We start from the raw sequence: 22,277 nt of genomic DNA on the forward strand, positions 1-22,277 counted from the left end.
GACACACACACATGCTGTCCACTGTCCACGGCCTGTCTGCCTGCACTGGTAATTTTATATGACCTGCAAATGATGTTATAAATATCTACACAGCCTCTGGCAGAAGGTAAGTTCCCCCTACTGTCCTGCTCTGCTCTGCCTGTGCCAGGAAATCAAATGCTCCCCAGGGAGAGCCTCCGGTGAGCCGGCCGGCCCCTCCCACGGCGCGAGACCACGCTCACAAGGCACGCCCTGCGCACACGGGCCGTCACTTCCCGGATGCCCCTGCCCAGGCGCTCTCCTCTGCCACGGCCCCTGCCCTGGCTTTGAGTTTGCTGGACCCTCAGCCAGGAGAGGCCCCCGTCCCCAGCGGTGCCCCCCAGGCTCTGTCACTCAGTCCTCCATCCAACTCTACTCAGTCCCCTCCACACGCCCACCCCTCCTGCTCTCTCTTCTGCAATGCACCTCCGGGGAACCGCTTGCTCTCTGAGATGCAGGGCCTCAGACCCGCTGGGCAGACGCTCTGTCACTGAGCAACACCCACCCCAGCCTTCAGGAGAATTTCCCGAGAAGAGCAGGTTTGGGTCACGGACCATCAAGCCTCAAATGAGGCCTGGCCCACAGTATTTTCCTTAATAGTGCCAAATGCGCTGAGCTTTGTCCTTCAGACCCATGGTGATCCGGGGGAGACCAGAGTCCGTGCTCCTCCCAGACTACTGCGGCAGGCGGACCACTGCCTTGTGATAAGGCAGAGCCCAACGCAGGGACCAGCTCCCACACCACAGGGACCAGCTCCCACACCACAGGGACCAGCTCCCACACCAAGTCCTCTCCTCACACGGCTGCCCCCCGGGCCAGGCCACTCTGTGGTCCAGCATGTGCTACCTCAGGTTCTGTTTTTTTTGGCTGGTCATGGGGCTGAACTCTGGGCCTGGGCGCTGTCCCTCAGCTCTTCAGCTCAAGGCTAGCGCTCTACCACTTGAGCCACAGCGCCACTTCCGGCTTTTTCCGCTTATGTGGTGCTGAGGAATTGAACCCAGAGCCTCATGCATGCAAGGCAAGTGCTCTACCACTGAGCCACCTTCCCAGCCCTGCCTCAGGTTCTTTCTGTACGCTGAGTGTGGTGGCCCAGAGCGATACCCCTGCCACTTGGACAGTACGGAGCGGTAAGGATCTCTGTTCAAGGGCAGCACAGGTGGTGAGTAAGAGAGACTCCCGTCCAACAAACAAGGGGATGTGGTGGTTTATGCCTGTAATCCCAGCCGTGTGGGAAGCTTGTCCTGTGGTCCAAGGTATGAGTGTGACCTGGGCAGAAATGTGCTGCTCTATCAGAAAAATAACTGAAGCCAAAAAGGGCTGGGGGTGTGACTCAAATGGCAGAATGACTGCTCAGCAAAGCAAGTTCAAACCCCAGTACTGCTAAAATCCAAAAGATCTAGTTTGTTGACGATGGCCAAACATGAGAAACCTGGACAAAGTGTCTGCAGAGGATCAAAGGCCAACAACGTGTGAGCTCCAAACCAAGGTCCCGAGGGAGAGAGGAGTCCACACTGGCTGCCAGCCTGGCCCCGTCGGTGCCAGAAGGTGGCTGTCTGTGCACGTAGACTGTGCCACATGGACAGGCTCAAGTTCAAAGCAGGGCGGAGGCGGCTCTGAGACGGACGGGCGCTTCCCTGGGAGGCCCGGTGCCCGGGCACAGGTGCCGCAGTGCCCCTGCTTCTCCCTCACCCGTGGGCCGCTGAGCTGCACTGCTGCCACGCTCCCAGCCCCGGAGCGGGTGCACCGTGGGCCTGGTGTGGGAGACGCAGCCAGCTCCGTGCTCCGGGCCGCATCCGGGCCACTGTGTGGAGCCGGGTTTCCTGTCCTCGCTGGGGGCTCCCTGTGCTGGGCGGCTCTTAAAGGGAGAGCAAGCTGCGACGACAGAGTCAGTGCAGGGAACGGAGGCCTGCACCCTGGAGTCAGTGCTCCCTGACACACCAGGACTCTTCCTCCTGTAACTTACTGTCCCTCCTCCAAGCACACCTTGTCAGTGCATTTCCCGGACCTGCAACTGGCTGTTCATTTCCCGTGAGGACACCAGCCCGGCCAGGGAAGATGCACTGCAAGTGGCTGACACGGACCTGACACAAGGCCCACTCCTGACAACAACTGCTGCTGAGACAGATCTGTGAGAACCAAAGGACTTCACGGAAGGCCCGGTCTCGACACAGGGACCTGGGCACTGGGCGCTGCGCTGCCAGCCCAGGCTGCGTGGCCTGACTGCTGGCAGTCTGGCTGTACAGGCTGATGGGGGTTCCTGGAGCCATCAGGACCCTGCCTGTCCCTGGCCCTTGGTGCACAGCTCCTGCCCTGTACATCCCCAACCTTGCTGGCCACCCCACCACCAAGGGGAGAGAGGCAGCACGGGACGCCGGAGCACTCTGGGCCTGCTGGAGGCGGCTTGTGTTTACAAGTGCCGCCACTGTAATTATTGGTTTGACTCTCAACCAAACTATGTTCTTGGAAGGCGGTCACTGTCAGCCCTGTATTCTGGAGCCCAGGACAAGCAGGTTGCGTGGAACCAGCCTAACACAGGGTGTGAACTGTGGGAGACAATCCACTGCATTTCTGCATTAGACAGACAATGAAGAGCTTTCATACAGACGCAGGCATTTGCGGGCTGGGAGAGGGGTGGATGCTGCAGAACCCTGCCATCTGCAGGTGGTCCCCCGCTCTTCCAGCATGAGCTGTGCATGCGTTCAAGGCAGGAAGGAACTTGCCATACACACACAGAGAATCAGGCATTTGAAGAGACAAGCTGGGCTGATGGCGGGTGGGGGGGGGGGAGGTGAATGCTGGCTCAGCCCCAGGCCGCGGGGCCGGGTGCGGTGTGGCCCCACATACCTTTCGGACCATGGGGCTCCCATCGTTGATCAGCTGCGCCAGCATCATGGCCACATTGTGGTCGATGGTGGTGGAGTGGTCTGTCCTCTCGGCAGAGTTGCCCACGAAGGTGCCAAGGGCAAAGACAGCTGCACAGCGGACCTGTAAGGGAGGGACGAGGGGTCACAGCCACACTCGTGCATGGGCTTGCCGCCGCCGGCCAGCAAGTTAATCCAATTTAGGGAAGCTCAGCTCAATTCAATTTCACAAGTACTTATTGAATAGAGCTCTGCTGGCACACTGCTGTCGATGGAACAGGGGTGGGAGGCCCAGGGAGCCAAGCCAAGCACCGTGGCCCAGCCAGGGGCGGAGGACCAGGCAGCGGAGGCAGCAAGTGTGCGTCTTCTGGAATCAAGAGGCCAGCCAGGCACCATGGACTTGGACATTCATGGCTGAGGGACGCAGGAATGTTGGGGAGGGGGCTGTGGCCAGGGATGCCCTGTAGAAGCAGCCTAGGCCTGGCCCTGGAGGAGAGGACGTGGCAAGTGAGGAAGGCCCGGGCGCTGGCGGAGCCTCGGGGGGCTGAGGGACAGTGGGGAGCGTGGCACGCACTGCTGTGTCATCTCCAAGGCCATGGAGCCTGTTTCCTAAAGACTTCACAATGGATGCTCCCAGTGCTGGCGTGTGGTCACGGGGTGGGGTTGAGATGGGAAGGTCTAGTGCCTCTCAGCCCCAAGCCAGGAGCCACTGCTCAGCAGACAGACGCTCACAAAAGGCCCACGGCCCTGACTTCTCCAAACATGCACGTGGGGGAGGGGCAGGCGGGAAACACACGCCCCTGGGGCGCAGGGGCAGCTGCTCTGAGCCTGTGCCCCACGGTTCTGCTTGGTCCGCACCTACATTACACAGGGGGCGCGCGGACTAGTGACCGAGAGACCAGGAGTCGGTTGTCACTGAGGAAAAGGTCCAGCAGCACCAAGAACAAGCGGGGTATGCAAGCCAACCATCTTCCTAACAGATTTGGACCAAACACCGTGGGAGTCAAGGGGGAGTAACCAAGCCGAGAGCGTCTCCTGGAAGCCTCGGAGCGGGCCGCGACAGCGCGGCAGCGGCCGGTCAGGGCTCTGGCGTCCTGTGGTCTCTAGCGAGGCCCTCCGCAGACCTGCCCAGAGGGGAGCTCCTCCGGAAGGGCAGTGCCGTCTCTGGTCGACGGGGGAGGCGGGATCTGGGCCTGGCGGGGGCACGGGTCCCTGTCACGGAGGAGGCCTGGCCTGGCCTGACTGGGCAGACGTCCCATTGTGAACCACCTGCCAACGCACAGGCTGGCTCCTCACGTCCTCAGGTTTCTAAGGAACATTCTGCTTCTTTGGGGAACCCAGGGAGGTGAGCATGACTCTTGTGGTGCTGTCCAAGGCCATATGGGTGTCCCAGACCAGGACCGCGGGGTCCAGAGCCGTTCCCAGAGCCAGCGCTGGCGTCCTGGGGACACAGGCGCAACGTGCTCAAGGAGCAGCCCCCCTCCACCACTTCCTCGGGTGCACCCCCACAGAAGAGGAGCCCAGCCCAGCTCCTGCCCGTGCTGTTCCAGGCAAAAACTCTGATGACGCTGGCCAGCTGGGCTGAGCCCGCCATGTTTCCAGAGCTTTCCACTCAGCGCCTGTGTCACAGCCGCCTTTCCTTCTTCACGCTCCATGTGGCATGTTAGCACCATCCTGGTGTTTGCAGCTCTGGTTTGCGCCCCTGTGCCCGCCGTAGGGAGGCCCGGGAGGCGGCCTGCGGGTCCTGGCTCCAGCGCTGGGAAGCCCGAGCCCCGCCTAGGGCTGCTGGGCCTCGGGCCAGGAAGAGCTGCGCCTCCTCCTGCCGTCCCCCTGGTTACCTCAGGGGCGCTGGTAAGGGACCAGAAGACCCCCCCTCCCCCCGCTGCTTCTGCTGGCTGCAAGGCCACTGAGAACAATGTGGTCATCTCTGCGGGCGGGCACAGGCCCGGGAGGACACAGCCAATGTCCCCCCCCCCCAGCGTGTCTAGCTGCTCTTCCAACTGCTCTGAGCTTCTGTTCCATGCTTTACACCGTGCTGAGAACAGCTCATGAGTAATGACATCTCCCGGCTCTTTCCTTTAGGACGGGACCCACGGCGACAGTCCGGTCCCCAAGGAGCAGCAGCGACTGGCCAGAAGCGCCGCGGGCCCTGGGCAGTGGGTTTATGGCAGGCCCCAGAGCCGACTCTTAAGACGGCGGGGTGACGGCAGGTGACAGTGGCTGGCACTTAAGACAGCGGGGTGACGGCAGGTGCCAGGGTCCCTCACCCCTCTGCCAGCTGGCAGGTGTGGCAGACAGGGGCAGCCCCCAGCACTTTCTCCAGCCACCCCAGCATGAGGCCTGGGCCCCAGGCCCTCTCCTTTTCTGTAGTACAGAGAGGCCCGGCCCCAGCCCACGGGACCTGGCTGTACTGCTCGCTTCACGCACATGCAACCCTTCCACAGATACTACCCGCCGGGGAGGGACCTCGCCGGGCAGCTCACCTCGGGGATGGGGTCGGACAGGAGGCTGCAGAGCTTCTCGTGGGCGCTGTCCCGCACCCCACACCACCTCGCGGAGTCGAAGTTCTGCCAGATCCTCCCCAGGCAGATGGCCACCCACTGGCGGAGCAGGGGGTGTGGGTCGCTGAGCTGCTCCAGGCAGATGGCGATCAGGTTCCCCTGCAGGCAGGCCTCCTGTGGGGGGGACGCAGGCAGTGGGACCGTGGTCCAGGCCCAGCCCAGCCGTGTTACAAGATCCTATTTTCCTATACTTAACATCTTGCTGATTAAAATTTACAAGCATGAGCTAAAAGCGGGGCCCACACCTTGCTGGGTGCACCCCTCTTCTCCTGTGCTGGGGGCTGGGCTCCCTGGTGGCCCCGCCTCCCGAGGCAGGCAGACCGGCTGCAGACCGCCAAGCAGCCCCTGCGGACACGGCGGCTGGTCTACGTCCCCCTTCTCCATGCGTCTACACCCCTCCTTGCCAGGGCAGGGGCTGGAGGCAACACTCACTTGCCCGGTGGTGTAGCTGTTGACAATCACAGCAAGAATGAAAGCCGTCATGGTCCGATGTTCAGCCTGGAAAACAAGTCACCGTGGTTATGCACCCACAATGAAGACCTGTCACCCGCCCCCCCAAACATGACACTGCCCTCAAAATGCTCATGGTAAGAGGGATACAGACTTAAGTAATGTCTGCCAGCCTTCCAGCTGTCTTTGATTCCACACACAGCAGCATTTTTATAGGCTCAGGAGGCTGAGATTTAAGGATTGTGGTTCCAAACCAGGCCAGGTAAGAAAATCTAAGATTCTTATCTCCAATGAACCAACGGAAAAAGCAGCAGTAGAGCTGTGGCTCCAAGTGATAGAGAGCTAGCCTTCAGCAAAAAAGCTCAGGGACAGTGCCCAGGCCCTGAGTTCAAGCCCCAGGACTGACTGAATTAATTAATGCATGCAGGCTCTGGCAGCTTTGGCTCTAAGGGGATGCTGCTCTCTCAGAATGCAAATTCTCAGGACAGCCTGGGCCTGGTCTAGCTCTTTGTCAGAAGGTGCCGGGGGCGTCAAGTCAGTGTAAAGAGCCTGGGCACCTTGCTCTTCCCTCAGTCTTGTGCCAAGTGGCCTCGTCTACAGAGGAGGTGGGGCCTATGTGCGGCCAATCAGCTGACCATCCCGCTCCAGACTCCAGCTTAGAACTCTTAGTTTATGTTCTTACTCTGAAACTCCCATCTCCCCTAAAACTACCAACGACACTAGGAATGGAGCTGTGTCTCAACTGGTAGAGCTGAGGGACAGTGTCCAGGGCCTAAGCTCAAGTCTCAGGATCAGCACCAAAAAGGAATGGGGCAGGAAGGAATGAGTATATAAAGTATGTATGATCTTACTACAGTAATGTTTAACTGCATCGTCAGCAGAGATTGGTATATCAAAAGTAACTTAAAGCACACTGTTACAAGTTACTTTTGATATACCAATCAGGCATATACTGTTCTGGTGAAATCATAAATACAACATAAAAAGTTCTCCTCCACTACTGAAGAACTTCAGGCAACAAATACTTTAGACTTTCACTGAATCCCTTCCTCCTCCTTTCCTTCCATCCTTCTAGCAATAAGCCGCACTGACGGGTGGTCACGTTCCGGAACCTTCAGAGGCCCGAGGTACCGCCGCAGGGGAAGCAGACCTCACTCAGGAGCAGGAAGGACAGCGCCACGGGCGTGGACAACAGAGCCCGGCTGGCCGGCCTCCGCACAGAGCATGCGGAAGCGGAGCCAGAGACCCGGGGCCCGCCGCAGAAGTGAGGCTGATTCTTACTGGCATGTAGGGGTCTGCCAGAACGGAGAGGAAGTACTTGTGACCGTTGTCCTTCACGAGGTCAGCTTGGCATGACTGCAGGGGGACAGGAGAGAGGCCGTGAGCGGGAGGGGGGAGGGGGACCACAGGGGGGGGGCTGGGAGGCTCCAGCATCTCCCCTCACAACTTAGGGCCAGGACCCTACACCCTCTCAGAAGCGGCGCTCTGAAACCCCACCCTGGGCCCAGCCGGCTGGCCAGGGCCGTGCTGCCCTTGCCTTCTGCCCGCCTCCCCCACCAGGACAGACCCATGGTCTGCACTGCTCTGATTGCTGCCGCTGCTTGAAGAAAGAAAACACCAGTGCAGATACATGTTTATGAGTCTTCTAGGTCCTGCGGGCACAGTGTAACTGTGCTTCCAGAAGGCTGGTCCCTGACCATACCTGCTCTAGGAGGAAGAAGGTGGGTAGAGTCCTGAAGCAGGATGGAGTGGGGCTGAAGTCCTATAGGCACGGGTGGTGCCAAACACTCCCAGGAGCAGCACCAAGGGCAAGACTGAGGCCTCGGGGTGGAGGGCAAAGGAGCTTTCCAGGCTTTTCCAGAGGCCCCAGCCTGGCTCTGAGGCTGGTGCCATGCGGGAGCTGCACCTGCACCAGGCTGGCTGGCTGGGGACCATGTCTGCAAGAGCCTCTTGGGAGCAATACGGCCAGGCCTTGTACACTCACAGGCCGAGGGCAAGGGGTCGGGGGCCTGAGGTCTACAGAGCTGAGAGGAACGGCAGCATGGCTAAAAACAAAACGCAGGTTCAAGCCCTGGATCTTCCCCACGCCAGCACAGGCCCCAGCGGAGGTTTAGAAAGGTATGGAGATTAGAGAACGGGGGAAGAGGGTCGCAGGAACAGCTGCGTGACACGCTAGGCCGCTCCCACTGCCCGAGAGCACACCCCCATCACCCTCCACATGACATTCTGCATAACACAGCAGGAGTGACACGTGCTTTTCACCAGCTCCCAGAAAGCTCTGCTCTAGGGGACAAGCTAGTAAAATGAGGACCGATCGCTGGGTGGCAATGCTCATGCCTATCTATACTCCTGGCCAATCAGGAGGCTGAGATCTAAAAAAATCACAGTTTAAAACCTTATCCCTACTCAGCAAAAAGCCAGAACTGGAGGTGTGGTTCCGGTGGTAAAGTGTCACTTGTCATCAAGAACGCTGAGTGAGAGGCTGAGGCCCTGAGTTCAAATCCCAGTATGAGTGAGCACCAAGAAAAAAAGAAAAGACAAAGATTGAGACTTGACCAATGGAATTAAACTCAGAATGACTTAAGTTGCATTCTGCTATCACATCCTCTTGGCTCTCCAGAGAAGAAAGCCAGCCCTTCAGGGCAGCGGGAGAAGCCCACCCTGCCCTGCTCAGGGGAGCTCTGGTGGAGAGCAGGTCTCTCCTCACATGTAAGAATGGATGAGGCGCATGTGTCTCCGGCCTGGTCTGGGGAAGTGGGAAGTCAGAAAGATGGAGGTGGTCTGGCTCTCGTCAGCCAGTACAAGCTCCTGGCCTGTGCTGAAGCAACGAAGCCACACCCACTGAGGAAGTTCCTTGCTTCAGATGAGGCAAAAGGCACGGCCTGGTTGGTCCCCAGGTCGGGGAGAGAGCTCAGGCTCCTTCTGCAGTGGCGGCAGCAGCGTTCTGAGAAAGGCACCTCTGTTTTCAAACCAGAAGTTCCACAAGTCAAATCAAAGCCCACGCTTCTGAGGAAGCGCCGTCAACACGTCTCATCAAAGAGTAATAAAGTGACATTAATTCATATCCTACTAATGTGGATCCGAGCTCCTAAGTCAGAGGCTCTGGAAGGATGACTTTAATATGCCGTCAGAGCATCTGGTGATTATGAGGTGTATATTAAGAGATCTGTTTTGATAAGGCTGTCACGCCTGGCAGAGCCAGCAAGAATAGCCCTTTCTCCTTTCCTGCCCTCCTAGTCCATCTCTGCAGACGAAGGAGGCTTGGGTGCCGCACGCTCCCACTGCCGGAATGCGCCAAGGACGAGGTGTTCCTCCGAAAGTGACTTAAGGCGAGTGCTTCGCTGAAGCATGGGCCTGGGGGGCAGAGGCCTGGGGCTCTGAGGCCAGGCCGGGCGGCCTCCCCGGGCTCTTCTTGCTGCTGTCTGCGGCACAAGGAAGCGGAGCGGGGGGCGGGGGGGGGGGAGGAGGAGGGGAAGATGGGAGGAGAGAAAAGCAGGGAAATGCAGTTTCTTGTGGCCTCTCCCTTCCCACGCTGAAAGTCACCCCGACATGCCTCTGAGCCAGTGTGTCAGGATTCAGGGAATTCCAAGCAAGAAAAGGAAGGCGGAGGAGGAGGAGAAGCCACGCAAAGACCAGTGTAGGCACCCCAGGGAGGCAGCAAGTGTGGAACCAACACGGGGACGCGGCCGGGGCAGGGCCGGCGCTTCCTGGCTTGTGTGGCAGCTCTGAGAGCCCGAGGCAAGCTTCCCTCCCACGAGCACTGTGGACAGCGTGTGTGAGTCCAGCCTGGGGTTCCGCAGTGGGGCTGCCGGAGGCCAAGACAGAGAGGCAGAGCTGTGGTGCCTGACGGGCGAGGGTCAGCACGGGCGGCTGTGCGCGCCAGTGGACTGCAGGCAGGCGCTGACGTTAGTGGAGAGTCAGGCCCGGGCCTGGGAAGAGCGTGAGAAAAGCAAGCCAGAGCAGGACGGTAAGGATGTTCCAGCAAGAGAAGATGGCTCTACCACAAGGCCTTGATGATGACTGGTTATCATCAGACAAAGTAGTGTGTGTGGGGGAATGTGGGGTGCTCATGTATCCAGATAGCAGCCATGTGCTGGGAAACGACCCGAGCGGGCTGGGAGGCGGGAGCCTGGCTTCACCCCTCCTCTGGCCTGAGCACAACTCGTGTCCGGCAGGGTCAGAGAGGCAAGGAATCAACCAGAGCACCGTGCACGCGCAGCTCCATGGCCAAAAGGGGTTCACCGCGTCCGTCCGCTGCCTCCAAGCCCTGTGGCTAGCCCCGTGCTGGCTGGGTGAGCCCCTGTCTGTGGAAATCCTCAGAACAAAGAGGGCCAGGAGCTGCACCTGGCCTCAATGGCAAGGTACTGTGTGTGTGTGTACACACATGCACAGACACACACATCTCTGGGCACCCCACGTGCCGTAACAGTTGTGGCATCCTCAGGACTCAAAATCGAAATGCTACAGAAAACCATGAATGAAGGCTTCCCTCCGCTCCCCAACTACCTCCTCGGCCACTTTTCTGTGGCCAGGCCAGTTTCTCATCTATTTCTCTCATCTTCCTTCTTCATGGGCATGAGTGTGAGTGTACACACTCAGCTAGCCTGTTCTTAAACAAAAGGACCTGGTGTTTCCTTCTCTAGTAAGAGTTGCAACTGACACGCAGCAGCTATGTGTTTTTACGGGGTGCAGTGTTAGGATTCAATATACATCCCTCCAGGAGGTCGCGCGGTTCCGGGGGACTTCCTCGCTGTGGGCTCGGCTCCCCCCTCTCCCTCTCTCAGGGGCATCAGGTCCTTTCAGTCCAGCCATCTTTTGTAATCACAAATAATACTGCAAACTTCTAAGTTATCTTCTATGTAGTTAGGCATGGCTGGCATGCAAATTTCCAGAAGGCAGATGCCAAAGCAAAGAGAAATTAGTAGTTTTGAAACATATACCATGTGGTGCTTTTAGAGAACAATATTTTGTCAAGAGCTTGAACTTCTGCCACTCTGAAAATGAGTTTTCCAGTGCAGCCTTACTGTACATTTACTATTCATAATAACTTTCCTATGAAAGTCTTCTGGCCGTTTTTCCAAAGGATATTTGATTTCCTTGGTTCCCACAAACTCTTTACATACTATGGAACTTCGGCCACTTCTCTCTGTGACACAGTTTTAAATATTCTCCCCATATAAGATTTGCATATAGCCAAGGTTATTTTTCAAGGACATCTAGGTTTGAGTTACAGTTTATAAGGCTTTCTTTACTCATATAAAGCTTTCTTTACTCAAAGGCTAAATAGAATTTGCCTGGGGTTTCTTGCGGTATTTTTTTTTGAGGGGGGAGGCAGGGGGAGAGTTGATGGGGGCTAGGTAAGTTGCATGCTGGGTAAGCACTCTGCCACTTGAGCCCCATGATTTCAAGCTTCAAGAACCCAGCTCTTGAACCAAGGAAGGGTGGCAGTCAAGAAGCACTGTACTCATACCTGATTCACGCAACTGCAACCCTTCCATGTAACTACTTAATGACAACAATCAACGTTTTAAAAGCACTTGTTAAAAATTAAACAAGAACGCATGTCTTTAGCGTCAGTTCTTCTTTGGGATATACACACAGCCGTCAGTCAGCTTCTCCCTGTGACACATGCCTGAGGTAGTCACCCGAAAAGAAAAGCGGGTGGTGTGGAGTCCTGTTTGGAGGTGTTGCTCCATGGGCAGGTGGCCCCACGCCTTGGGGCCTGTGAGAAGCAGGTGGAAAGCAGACCATTTCCCGCGTTACAGAAGGGAAGCAGAAAGAGGAAGAGGATGAAGGTCCCACTGTGCCTTCTAAGGGCTCCTCACAACGACTTTGGACTGCCCACAGAGCCCTCCTCCAAAGGCTAGTATTAAACTGGGGACCAAGTCTTTAACGTGTGGCCATTGGGGATACTCAGGATTATCACGGTAGTAGCACCCTATTTGTTCTACCGCCACAAATCCAAGGGTCTGACATTACCACCCAGTGACAAGGTGCCGTCACGAAGCGTGGTGGGTTTCTGTGACACCCGGGCTGTGTGTCTGCCTGTGGCTGCAGTCAGCTGACATCTGAGGACCGGCCGCCATGGCTGTCTGGCTACTCGGGATGCTCCTGCCTCTTCTTTAATTCTCCATAGGAGGCTGGAGAGTATGATTATCTAGTACCAGGGGAAAAAAAGGCCTGCTGGTAATTTTATTGGGATTATATTAAGGTTATAAATTAACGGAGGGAACGCTGACATATTTATGACAGTGAACTCTTCCGTGGAAGAACAGGCTATGCTTTTTATTTGCTCAAGTTGATTTTTGCGTCTCTCAGGAATGTTTTAAGGTTTTCCTCTTGGCAGCTTTTCATGTCTCTGGTTAAGATTATTTCCAGATTTATGATTCTACTGCAAACAGGGTGCTCTTTCCTGTTTCAGCTTCTAACTGGTTGTTATTTTTGATTTCTGTATATTAATTTTAAGTCTTCTACCTTAGTAAGTTCTTGTTAGTATTTAGTTGATCCTACTGAGCTTCCTAGAGCATATTCACACACCATTTACAGATAGTAATAAGACTTTCATACCTTTCCTTTCTTTCTCCTGCTTAACTGTGTAGTTGCTAATCTTTAAGTGGATGTCTGGGCTTTTCTGATCTTGGTAGAATGCCATTTCAACCATTAGTAGGATGTTTTCTTCTGGGCTTTGCTGTGTGTACACGAGCAGGCCCACACGGGGGTCTCTGTTCAATCCGGGGCCACGTGCATTCCCAACACTGACCTTCCTCCAGCCTGCCAGGCCTCAGGTCACTGCGTAGCCATCAACATTTGCCAGCATTATTTCCAAATATTTACCGGTGTGCAGGCTGCTTACTTCTTGATATAAACCTTCCAAGTATCATTTTTCCAACTGTGGTAAGACACTCACAACATAAAATCTACCCTCTTAGCCCTTTTCTGGGCTCAGTGGGGTGGCATTAAGGTTGTTTGCATTGCTGTGCCCCACAGGTGGTTACATCAATGCTACACTTGCTTCACGGAGAGGATTGAGATACTTCCCTTTCTTTTAACACTGCTCTTGAAGAGTGCAGACATAACACCCGAATTAAGAGATTTGAGAGAATTCCCAGTAAAATAATCAAACCTGGTAGCTTCTGAGAAAAGGGACAGGTTTTCTTTTTTTGATATTTTTCATCGTTCCTTCTGTGCAAAGGAATCTAAATATTCTCTTTTAGATTCAGTCTGATAAACCATATTTCTCTAGTATTTAAATGTTCTGTTCAAGCATTTAATGTATTTACATAAAAATATGCAATGGTGGGGCTGGGAAGGTGGCTCAGTGGTAGAGTGCTTGCCTTGCATGCTCAAGGCCCTGGGTTCGATTCCTCAGCACCACATAAGCAAAAAGAAAAAAGCCAGAAGTGGCGCTGTGGCTCAAGTGGTAGAGCGCTAACCTTGAGCTGAAGAGCTGAGGGACAGCGCCCAGGCCCAGAGTTCAGGCCCTATGACTGGAACCCCCCCCAAAAATATGCAATGGTGCCTTGGATTTGGATTTTTTCCCACTATTATTCTTCTCCTGTCACTTCTAGATTTCCACCTATCCAACCTTGGAAGTAAAAGCCACTGGCCGGCCTTCCTTCCTCGCTTCCTTCCTTCCTTGCTTGCTTGCTTGCTTCCTTCCTTCCTCGCTTCCTTGCTTGCTTGCTTCCTTCCTTCCTTCCTCCCTTCTTTGCTTGCTTCCTTCCTCCCTTTTTGGCTTGAACTTGGGGCCTGGGTGCTGTCCTTGAGCTCTTTTGCTCTAGGCTAGCACTCTATCACTTAGGGACACAGCTTCACTTCTTGTTTTTGAGTGGTTCATTGGAGGTAAGCGTCTCAAGGGGACTTTTCTGCCTGGGCTGGCTTCAAACCACAATCCTCAGATCTCAGTCTCCAGAGTGGTAGGATTGCTGGAATGAGCCACCAGCTCTAGGCTAGCCGCTGGCACTTCCACCCTCTCTGTTCTCTTTGAAACAGCTTCAACGGAGGTGGCCTTTTGCTGTGCTCAGGCTCAGTGACCCTCTCACAACCCAGGATGGGATCGGCCCTGTGCACACCCCACCTTCTAGGAGAACACACTTTACTACTTGCTACTGTCCCAGGAGGCAGCGCTGCCCAGAAACATCCATGACTGAACACGCGGACATCGTCTGCACTGAGGAGAAACACTAACTCCTGCCACGCACACCCTCCACTGCAAGCATCCGATAGGAAAAACGTGCATCTGTGGGTGAAAAGTGCAAAACCAGCCTAGCGTCCTCTTCCCCAGCCCTCGGCTGATGCCAGACACACAGGGCGGGTGGGACCTGCCCGCCCCATCCCAGCCGACACCGAACCCCCACAGACTCCAGCGCTCCTGATGGCTCCGAGGACCCAGCTCTCGCCACCGGGACACGGCCCAGAGGCTCCTGGCGAGGATGGTTCCAGTTCCCTAACACCCAGGAAAATGACCCTCGTCCCACTTCTGGACTGCACGCCCCCACGTGTGCTGGCGTGGGACGGGTTCCTGACACCAGCAGTCGCTCAGAGTCTGTGTAGCACCGCCTACAGTTACACAATTAAGCAGACCATCAGTGCCATCAAACGATTGTGTTCAACGAGGGGAGGGGAGGAAGGGAAGCTTCCCGGAATGGAGGATGTGCCAGGGTGTAGCGGGGGAGATGTGTGGACCGCAAAGGCTCCGGGGCCGGAGTGGAAGGCGCTTCCCTGGCTGCTCAGTTCGCTGGAAGATGGAGGGGCAGGAAGGGAGGTCCAACAAACAAGGTGGGAGAAGGAAGGGATCCAAGAAAAAGGCAGGTCTTCACAAGACAGCGGAAGCGCAGGAAGGCATCAACAAAGGCCAGCTCCCCCCAGAGCACATCACGGCGCCAGTAAGTGCACAGGGACAGGCCCGACAACACCACCTCCCAGAGCGGTGACCGTAACACCAACGTGGCGGCCTCGGGAACATCATGGCCCTGGAGATGGTGGCACGAGATGGCCTTTTGCCGCGGTCTCTTCCCCAGGCCCGTCATGAACAGTCATGAGGAAACCCTGGCAGGGACAGGGCACCAAACACCCGGCCGTGCTCCTCCAATGCCAGGGTCGTTGGGTATATAGAAGCCCAAGAAACAGCCCAAGCTCTGGGGACCCTGAGCAGACCAGAGCTTGGGTAACAGACCTGGAGCAAGCGTGCGCTTCAATTAGTGACCATATACCCACAGTCAGTGTGACACAGACGCCGCACTAATGTCTCATGAATGCAGACTGGGGGGCCGAGCTGTTCACTTTCCTGCTCTGAAAAGCAAAGTGCGTTAAGGCAGAAGGCTCAAGGCGCGGAGTTTAACACAGCCGGGGCCTGCCCAGAGGTCGGGCGTGCCAGGCTCAGCCAGCACGTGTGCCAAACTCCCGTGCAGAGGACGTGAGTGTGACCCACAAAGCTGATCCCGAACAGCGCTCCAACCGAGTGTTGTACATGTGAGGGCACTGGAGGTGTGCACGTGTCACACACGTGAGGGCACTGGAGGTGTGCACGGATACACACGTGAGGGCACTGGAGGTGTGCATGTGTCACACAGGTGAGGGCACTGGAGGTGTGCACGGATATACACGTGAGGGCACTGGAGGTGTGCACAGATACACACATGAGGGCATTGGAGGTGTGCACGGATACACACGTGAGGGCATTGGAGGTGTGCACGGATATACACGTGAGGGCATTGGAGGTGTGCACACATTACACGTGAGGGCACTGGAGGTGTGCACGGATATACACATGAGGGCGTTGGAGGTATGCACGTGTCACACACGTGAGGGCACTGGAGGTGTGCACGGATACACACGTGAGGGCACTGGAGGTGTGCACGGATACACACGTGAGGGCACTGGAGGTGTGCATGGATATACATGTGAGGGCATTGGACGCGTGCACGGATACACACGTGAGGGCATTGGAGGTGTGCACGGATATACACGTGAGGGCACTGGAGGTGTGCACGGATATACATGTGAGGGCATTGGACGCGTGCACGGATATACACGTGAGGGCATTGGAGGTGTGCACGGATATACACGTGAGGGCATTGGAGGTGTGCACGTGTCACACACGTGAGGGCACTGGAGGTGTGCATGCGTTACACACGTGAGGGCGTTGGAGGTGTGCATGTGTCACACACGTGAGGGCGTTGGAGGTGTGCATGTGTCACACACGTGAGGGCACTGGAGGTGTGCACGGATATACACGTGAGGGCATTGGAGGTGTGCACGGATATACACGTGAGGGCATTGGAGGTGTGCACGGATATACACGTGAGGGCACTGGAGGTGTGCATGGATATACACATGAGGGCGTTGGAGGTGTGCATGTGTCACACACGTGAGTGCATTGGAGGTGTGCACGGATACACACGTGAGGGCACTGGAGGTGTGCATGCGTTACACACGTGAGGGCACTGGAGGTGTGCACGGATATACATGCACACACCTGCGAGCCATCACCCCCTTCAAGGAACAATTCTGGCCTCCTGTGGTTTTGCTACCCTGTCCCCAGGGCAGGGAGGAGGAGAGCAGAGAAATGGGAGGAGGGGGCTGGCCATGCCTGTGAAGGGGAGGTGTGAGACCAGGGAACCTGCTTCCCTCCCCCCCCCATTCCTTTTTGTGGATCTGCCACTCTCTCTCTCGTTTGAATTCTCTCCCCTGCCCTCCCAACCCGTCTGCCCCCCCCCCCCCCCCGTCCCCTCCACTCTTGGGACGAGGTGTGGGCACACAGGATGGGCTTCTTCGCATCCCCAAATCTGCATTTACGTGTTAAATACCAACTGAGTGTTTTTCCACACTCCTGACACGGTGCCCTTGGTGTCCCCTGGTGGCACTATGAATAAAACTTTATTAACTATAACTTGGAAGGTCTGCCTCAATTGCATATTAATTTTCCCTATAAAAAGAAACCCTCAATTAACTGGAACCCATCTTTCAGCAGTCCTTAATTAACTTCCTCTCTCCCTGAATCTTGTTAATTAGCAGAGACACAAATGATAACAACAGACTTGGGGAACTTATTAAAAAGCAACCAGCGTCATGCTTCTGGAATGTGAGTGGGGTGGCCAGTGTGGGCCCGCGCTGCTCTGTGGTTCACATCTACACCCATGTGCACTCTTAGCCTCTGATCCTATCATATGGCCTCTACGACAATTCAAAAAACGATTCCGCCCCATCTGTGCTCTCCCCCATTATGAGTTAATTTAAAAGTGGACACCAGGGCTGGGAAGGTGGCTTGGTGGTAGCATGCATGAAGCCTTGGGTTCCATTCCTCAGTACCACACAAACAAAACACCAGAAGTGGTGCTGTGCCTCCAGTGGTAGAGTGCTAGCCACGAGCAAAAAACGCTCAGGGACAGCGCCCAGGCCCTGAGTTCAAGTTCAGGACTGGTTAAAAAAAAAAAGTGGACTCACGTGCTCCGGTCGGGCTGGTTGCCCCCAGGCTTCTCAGATATCTGGCCATAGGGGCTCCAGCTTCCTCGGGGGATTAAACCGTGAATTCACAGCTGAGGGGACCAATGGCAAGTGGGGTCCGGTTGTGGGAAGTGGGTCACGGAGGTGCGCCTCTGAAGGGCTTACCTTGACCCCCCCTGCTTCCACACGCCTCACGTGATGTGAGCTCTCTCTAAGGCTCTGGGACGGTGGAACCAGCCGACCGCAGGCCGAAAGTTCTGCATCTGTGAGCCCGATGCCTCCTCCCTCTGCATCTGCGATGCTGTCACAGGCGGAAGTGAACACGGTCCTCTTCCCCCGGGCTTGTCGGCACCTCTGAAAGCAGCCGGCAGCGTGCTGCTTGGTTAGGGAATACTCCGGAGAAAAACAACATTTGCTTCTCTATCCTCAAAACCATCATCCCTTGGGAAATCTGGGCCACGCCGGGCCAGTGCAGGACTGTCCTCATGGAGAACACACCCACATGCTTTGTACAGTTTACCGTAGACTGCTCTGTAATTTTTGTTCTTTTCCTTTGGTGGTACTGAGGTTTGAACTCAAGGCTGTGTTAGTTGCCTTTTTAAGGTTTCACTGAGGAATAAGTGAGACACAAGAGGCTGCATGTGTTTGGAGTGCGGAAAGGGATGACCTGGGAGCCACCGTCACAACCACACCCCTCATGCTTTGATTTTCCCATCCTGCCCCAGAAGGCCACAGATCCGCTTTCTGGCTCTATAAATGACTCTGTGCTTCCTAAAATTTTAAATAAATGGAAACTGGACTGGTGTCTTTCACATAATTATGTGTGTGTGCGTGCATGCGTGTGTGCATGCGGGTGTGTGTAATACTGGGCCTTGTGCTAGCTGTGTCGGTGCCCTATCACGTCAGCCCTGCCTTCAGCCCTCTCTGCTTTCGTTTCTGCTTGTGCCCCACGCCCCGCATTTGGACGATGGGCATTCCACTTGCTCTTTCCCAGTAGCTAGCACTCAAGTCTTTGTGGGTGGAGATGCGGGTCTCATGCACTTTTTTGCAAGGGCTGGTTTCAAACCACAGCCCTCCTGCCTTCCCCTCCCAGGTAGCCATCATTACAGCTGTGAGCCACCATACCCTGCTCAGTTGATGCTTTTTCACTGCTGTGTGGCAGATTATTGTATGGGTAAAATACAGTTCACTTATTCGCTTGTGACAGTACAACCGTGTTATTTCCAGGTTTGGCTGCTGTGAACACTCCTGACGTGAGTCCTCGTGTTGCGCACTGACGGCTGGAGTGGACTGACTGGACGCTGGGTCTAACTGAGGCCTCATGGGTACTCCTCGGCGAGAACCCAGCTCCATGCCTAGCTTCCGGGTAGGCTACTGGGTATATAGCGCTATCTGGCAGTTCAGATGCACTTCTTCTTAGTGACTTCTTAGTCACTCAAGTCATTCGTTTTCATAGGCTTATTTGCTGTTCACATTTTTCTTTAGTGAAGTATCCGATCAAACATTTTGCTCATTTTGTCTTGTTTACAGGTGTTTATTTTTATATTCATATTTAGTTTTGGGAGCTGCCAAAATAGTCTCAAAAATATGTGTGTGTTGTGCATGCATGCACATAGATGTGCACACATGTACCAGTCCTGGGGCTTGAACTCAAGAGCCTTAGCACAGTCTCTGAGCTTTTTTGCTCAAGGCTAGTGCCCTACCACTTGATTCACGGCTCCACCTTCGGCTTTTTGGTGGTTAACTGGAGTTAAGTGTCTCACAGACTTTCTTGCCTGGTCTGGCTTTGAACCTCAATCCTCAGGACTCAGCCTCCCAAGTAGCTAGGATTATAGGTTTCAGCTGTAGGTGCCTGGTTCTTACCAGGCTTTTTTTGTTTCAAGGTAATGCTGGCTTCACAGATGAAATGGAAAAGGGCTTAGTGCCACCCATCTGTGTCTTGGAGAATTTGCCAAAGAAACCATCTGGATTCGTAATTTTCTTTGTAGATAAGTTTTTAGCTCCAAATCCAATTTCTTCAGTAGACAGAGTGCTCTCTCTTCTTGTGTGAGTCATCTGTGTCACCCAGGGCATCTGACTGGGTCAAGGTTGGTCAAGTTCTCACCGAGCTGTTTGTAGTGCCTGCTTACTGCAGTTAAAACTGCCAGTGAGGTCTCTGCTCTTGTCCCAGAGGCTCTGGAATTGGAGAACGGAAATCTGTGCCTTCGTTCTGTGTCTCAATTGGTTTTATTCACCCACAGATTTTCCTTCTGCACCAATATCCATTCTACTCTTCATCTTCCCTTTTCTCCTACTACTCTGGGGCCCCTGCTGCTTTTCTTTCACTAACACCAAAGGCCAGGAACCGGAGGCTCTCTCTTGGCAAACAAGCACATGCAAGGCAGTGCTGACCTGTGTCTGTGAGTCTCACTGTGTTGTGTTTTAGTTTTCATTTGATAAATGTAATTCAAAATTGTCTCAATATTTCCCTTTGGAAAAAGAACTTATTAACTTCTAATCTTGGACATTTTATGATAAAATTTTTGGCAATTTATAATGACTTTAGACACATTTTAAAGCAATCTAGAGAAGCACTCAAGTCAGATGAGATGGAGGTCAGCAGACACTGTGTCCCAGCTGACTTGGCTCCAGGTACTTCTTGCCATTTTCCCTGTGGGTCGCCAGCGTCTGTTTTGGGATATTGTGCCATCATACGCAGTTCCTCACTTCCCATCCACCACCTGGGTGGAGCTGACGGTGGAGGGGTGTGGGCAGGCGCGGCTCAGGAGGGGCCGTCTGGGACCGAGTCCTTGGAAAGCATCGGGGCTCTGGAAGGCCGTCCTTCGCCCAGCCTGCCAGACCAGGTCTCCCAGCACCTGCTGCCCCTCGGCCTCAGTGCACGATTCTTCCCTCTCTTCTTCCTCTCCTGGTGTCTCCTTCTCCTCAGTGTGCTTTGAAGCCCAGGTAATCACTGCCACAGCCTCTGGCAGAGCAGCACACAGGGTGCTCCACAGACAAGGGGGCCCACACACCCCAAAGGGCTCCGCCCACAGAGTCCTCAGAGCATGGGGGGGCTGCCAGGCTCCGGCGGCGGCGGCAGGAGCACCCAGGGCTCACGGCCTGTGCTACTGACCCAGCAGCGGCAGACCCAAGGAGTGACTGGGCGGATGGAGCTGGGCTGTGGGCAGCAGTCACGAGCAGGGGAGCCCGGCTCCCAAGCCTCGCAGGATGCGAAGAGGAGAAGGCCCACAGCTTAACACCACATGGAACTTGCTGGAAATTAGGGCCAAGACAATTATGAGAAGGAAGCACCAGGGAAATGAGGCTCAGGGTGAACCGGAAGCATTTCAAAACTATCTCACCCCCTGGTGGGCTGGCTGTTTAAAATAAACAGGAGCAACAAGCTGGCCCTGCACGGGAGGCGTTGCCTGGAACGCTGTAGCCACAGGCATCTGCAGCCGGGCTGGAGCAGCACCTCGCTGTCTGAGGATTATGTGTAACTCGTTCAGCATCATGCGGATGTGAATGGCGAGGCCCTGCTGTCTTCCCGGAGCCCCGTGGGGCGGCTCACGGCGGGCTCTGCCTCTGTGCGCAGCCGGCGGCGGAGGTGGCTGGGACTGCGCCCGGGGCCAGGACCCGTGGCGCACTCACTGACAGCGCCTGGCGAGGCGCCGTCGGGACCCGTCACCTGCCTTAGATACGACCACTCCCCAGACCACAGATGACGACGGCGCAGAAGGTCAGCACCGGAGCACCGGAAAAGCTCATCACCACCAGTCCACGTGCGCTTACATGCGTGCGGTCCTGTGGCACTGGCGTCATGTCTGACCACCGGCCACGCTGTGTCCAGAATCCTCCTCGCTCCTGAACAACCCTCGTCACTTCCCCTGGCCAGCTTTGCTTCAGGTGCCTTTCTGGGCAGGTCCATGGCCAGGTTCTAAGCAATGGTGTGAACAAACACGTGCGTGCGTGGACGCGGACGCCACGCCGCCGGGGAGGGAGAAGCAGCTCCCGAAGGCTCCCGGAGAGAAGCCCTTTGTTCACAGGACTTGGACCCTCAGAATTTGAGTGCCTTTGAGTCATAAAACCGAGCTTTCAGTTTAGCAAGACTGAGTTTTAGACAGGAGGGAGGGACGGCAGGGTGGACGCGAGATGTTTCCGTCTATAGCCTCCACGTCGTGCTCTGCTGGCTGAAACTCCACGGACCGAGGCGCGTGGTCTACTGTGGCGGCAAAGCCGGCAATGCCCCGAGGAGCGGGGATGGCTTGCTGGAGCACACCGGGTGCCGGGGCTCCCGCTCTGTCCTGCAGCTCCGGAACTCACCCTGCTGCCAGCCTCTAAACAGTCACCGCTCATCAGAAGCCTCTTCGTTAGCTAGCAGGGTAAGACTTTGCTGGCATATGTAATATTCTGGTTAACACAGAGCAAGTTATTATTCACTAGGTCCAGCCAGATGCCCAGCAAGGGCCAGCAGGAGTCAAAGTGGAACAGAGGTCAAAGCCAGCCTCACTCGGGACGAGGGGAGACGGGAGGCAGTCCCCAGCCTCGTGATTGCCACCTGAAACTGCCGGGTCGTCTGCAGCACAGCAACTGCTCACAGCCCACCTGTGTCCTGGCCAGCCCAGCCCAGAGGACCTGCAGGCATCGCTTAGAGGGATGCACCTGGCTGTCTGCTGTGTCCCGGGTGAAGAGGTCGCAGCAGAGGAGAGTGTGTGGCGTTGTGGTGGCGCTGTGTGAGGAGCCGCCCACCCAGACCCTCCGCTGTCTGCCCTGACGCCTGCTCCGGACGGTGAAGCGCACACCGCACTGGAGGTGAGCTCAGTGGGTCATCAGGCCCGCACAGTGCCCACAGCAGTGAAGACCTGGCCAGCCAGGGGTGGGAAGGACTGGGTGGGGCCCAGGGTCTGCAGGGAGTGTGGTCGGGGACCCAGGGCCGTGTGTCGGGGTGGGAGTGAGCAAGGGG

General features: G+C 55.8%; 1 protein-coding gene across 1 annotated transcript in view; it reads right to left on the reverse strand.

Moving 5' to 3' along the window:
* The window catches only part of Rptor (regulatory associated protein of MTOR, complex 1), a 339,456-nt gene that overhangs the window by 64,829 nt on the left and 252,350 nt on the right, over window positions 1-22,277 (reverse strand). Inside the window, exons 14-17 of the mRNA XM_013036239.1 lie at window positions 7,172-7,246; window positions 5,873-5,938; window positions 5,363-5,554; window positions 2,863-3,003 (exon numbers count right to left, since the gene is read on the reverse strand). Of these exons, the coding sequence (XP_012891693.1) occupies window positions 2,863-3,003; window positions 5,363-5,554; window positions 5,873-5,938; window positions 7,172-7,246 (474 nt within the window). The remainder of the gene's footprint in view (window positions 1-2,862; window positions 3,004-5,362; window positions 5,555-5,872; window positions 5,939-7,171; window positions 7,247-22,277) is intronic.

Source organism: Dipodomys ordii, unplaced genomic scaffold (assembly GCF_000151885.1).
Source record: "Dipodomys ordii isolate 6190 unplaced genomic scaffold, Dord_2.0 Scaffold7, whole genome shotgun sequence".
Taxonomy (NCBI): Eukaryota; Metazoa; Chordata; class Mammalia; order Rodentia; family Heteromyidae; genus Dipodomys; species Dipodomys ordii.